The sequence below is a fragment of the Podarcis raffonei genome, chromosome 3 (genome assembly GCF_027172205.1).
Source record: "Podarcis raffonei isolate rPodRaf1 chromosome 3, rPodRaf1.pri, whole genome shotgun sequence".
NCBI lineage: Eukaryota > Metazoa > Chordata > Lepidosauria > Squamata > Lacertidae > Podarcis > Podarcis raffonei.
This window is the reverse complement of record NC_070604.1, coordinates 50,920,748-50,923,651: the sequence shown is the minus strand read 5'-3', so window position 1 is coordinate 50,923,651 and position 2,904 is coordinate 50,920,748. Positions and strand designations below refer to the sequence as shown.

At 43.6% G+C, this 2,904-nt stretch overlaps 1 protein-coding gene across 1 annotated transcript; it reads right to left on the bottom strand.

The window, feature by feature from the left end:
- Nucleotides 1-243: 243 nt before the first annotated feature.
- On the bottom strand, nucleotides 244-2,124 carry LOC128411573 (zinc finger BED domain-containing protein 5-like). Its single transcript, XM_053384013.1, has 2 exons — nucleotides 1,431-2,124; nucleotides 244-1,346 (listed from the first exon to the last, which is right to left on the bottom strand). The coding sequence occupies exons 1-2, from the start codon at nucleotides 2,122-2,124 to the stop codon at nucleotides 244-246; spliced, it is 1,797 nt and encodes a 598-aa protein (XP_053239988.1).
- Between the last annotated feature and the right edge of the window lie 780 nt (nucleotides 2,125-2,904).

The following is a 2,904-nucleotide window of genomic DNA, read 5'->3' as shown; positions in this document are numbered from 1 at the left end:
GTGGTTGCTTAGGCCAGTGTTTTTCAACATTTTTTGGGCAAAGGCACACTTGTTTCATGAAAAAAATCACGAGGCACACCACCATTAGAAAATGTTAAAAAATTTAACTCTGTGCCTATATTGACTATATATAAAGTAATTCTCTGGAATAGGAATCAAATAAACACAAAGAAAGTATTTTATAATTACTTTATTATGAAATAGTAAGTAAACAGAAATATGAAAAATTATAAAATACTTTATTCAGTGCGCAACCTGGGCCTGTTTGGCTGAACACAAAGCTGATATTCTGGCTGGAATCGAAGAAAGACACACACATAGCTCTTCGTCAACAGCTCTCAGTCTCTCTCTGTATTTAGTTTTTATAGCAATCATGCTTGAAAAGCTCATCTCACATAGATATGCAGTGGAAAATGGGAGCAATGTCAAAATAGCTTTGTTTGCCAGAAGGGGGAACTCCTTGGCAGTATCCAACCAAAAACTGTCCAAAGGTAGATCAGCAAATCTTAGCTTGAAACCACGATTTTGTCTCAGTTCAGTTAGTTCCTCCTGCTCCTGTAAAGTCATGTCCTTTCCACCAACTGATGCTGAGCTATAAGGGTCCCTAACCCAGTCAAGGCATTCAGTGGAGACTGAAGAGAAATAAAATGACAACTTCTCCTCGAGAGTTTTAAAATGTTTAACTATTATCTCACACAGTGCAGCAGTGTGAACACCTTGCCATTGCTTGGTGAGTGTGAACATTTCAAGATTGCCACTTTCCACGTGTTGATGCCAGAGTTGCACCTTTGAACAGAATCCATTTATTTTATCTGTACTTGTAAGCAGGTTTTCATTTCGGCCTTGCATTCGTGTGTTCAGTTCATTCACATGATGAAATATATCTGCCAGGTATGCCAGCCTTGCACACCACTCATCACTTGCAAGCAGCTTTGCGTAATCTGACCTCTCATTTGTCAGAAACACTTTAAGTTTCTCCCACAGCTCATACACACGAACCAAGACCTTGCCACACGACAACCACCGGACCTCCGTATGAAACAGCAAGGTTTTATGCTTCGCTCCCATCTCCTCACACAAAGCTGCAAATATGCGACTTTTCACGGGTCGTGACTTTACAAAGTTTATCATGCGCACAACATCATCCAACACATGAACTAGGTCTGCTGGTAAAGTCTTGGCTACGAGGGCCTCACGGTGTAAAAAACAATGTGTAACAATCACATCTGGATTTCTTTCCTTCACTCTGCTTACAAAGCCTTTGGTGCGCCCGACCATGGCTGCAGCTCCATCGGTGCAGACACTTGTGCAGTTTTCCCACTTAAGTCCTCCTTGTTCAAGGTATTCTGATGTGACCCGAAAAATTTCTTCTCCTGTTGTTTTTTCTGGCAATGCCTTGCAAAAAAAGAAGTTTTCTCTAATTGCATCACCATCAACAAAACACACATTGGCCAAGAGTTGAGCATGTCCACTGATATCAGTAGACTCGTCAAGTTGCAATGCAAATTTCTCATTGATACGGATCTTTTCCAAAACCACACTTTCGATGTCTGCAAACATGTCTTTAATACGTCTGGAAATTGTGTTGTCTGAGAGAGGGACTTTGGCTATTTCCTTAGCTGCTTCAGGTCCGCGCATCTCCTCTACAATAGCTTTGCAGGCGGGAAGCATTAATGTCTCTGCCACAGTGTGTGACTTTTTTGACTTGGCTATAAGTTCAGCAACTTGATAGCTAGCTTTAAGAGCTCTTTCATTTACCTTTGTGGTTTTTCTCATGAAAGTTGCCTGTTTCTCCGTGTTTTCATGCAGGCGAACAAAATAGTCCGCATTCTTGTTTTGAAGCGAATGGTGTTTCGTTTGGAGATGGCGTTTAAGTTTGCTTGGGACCATAGCACTGTTAGCTAGCTTTTCACCACACACCACGCACAGTGGAGTTGGTTTGTTTGCATCTCTGGTGAAAGTAAATCCAAATGAAATATAGCTTTCGCTATATTGCCTTGTGCCAGAGAATTTGCTTGAGCTAACCATCTTTGCTTTATTTTGATCCCCACTCATACTTGGGCTCTCATCTGGCTCCAAATTTTGTTCAGAGTCCAGTTCTTTCCTTTTCAAAAACTTGTCCATCGCTGCAGTATCTCACTGTCACTCAGTACTTACTGCACTTGTCTCCTCCAGATAGCCGCTGTCCGTCACACTCAGCACTCTTCTGCGCATGTCTCCATCCAGATCCATCAGTCAGCGCTCTTCTGCTCTTCTGCTCATGTTTCCTCCAAATCCAGATCCATTGGCGCTCTTTTGCTCATCGGCGATCTACTGCGATGTCTCCTCCTGTCCTCCTCCTGTTAGTGTAACAGTGACACCGGAGCTATTTATAGTCCTTAACAGTGGTGGGATTCAAAAATTTTAGTAACCAGTTCCGACATTCAAGCATGGTTTAATATTTTTTTTCTTTAATGGCAAACAAAAACGTTGTGGACCATTCTCTGCTCAGCGGGGATCGATCCGCTGATCCCCGCTGAGCCGGCGGATGACAGCTCCGTCTCCGCACTGTGTGCGGAGAGGGAGATGTCAGAGCCCCGCTGCTCTCTATGGGGAATCAGATGAGAGTGGACCGCCTGTCCGCTCTCATCCGATCCCATCCGATCTGATCCCCACCCAGGACGGATGGAAAATAGGGTGGACACAGTCCGGTGCCCGCCTAGTGGGTGAAAATTTGACTTTTTTTAAAAAAATATCTTTCGAATTTTTCAATTTTTCCCATGGCACACCAGGCAACAGTGGTTGAAAAACACTGGCTTAGGCATTGGTTAGGACTACCTGTCCCCCCGCCTGGGGACAGAACTGACTTCCGGATTCCAGCGAAACTCAGTGAGGGGAAACAATATTGGGGATAACTGGAGCTGT

Excerpts from the sequence above, each read along its gene's own strand:
- LOC128411573 (XM_053384013.1), bottom strand. The coding sequence starts at position 2,124 with ATGGACAAGTTTTTGAAAAGGAAAGAACTGGACTCTGAACAAAATTTG. Across the intron at positions 1,347-1,430 it reads CAATGTGTGTTTTGTTGATG|AATACCTTGAACAAGGAGGA; the intron begins GTGATGCAATTA and ends GGGTCACATCAG.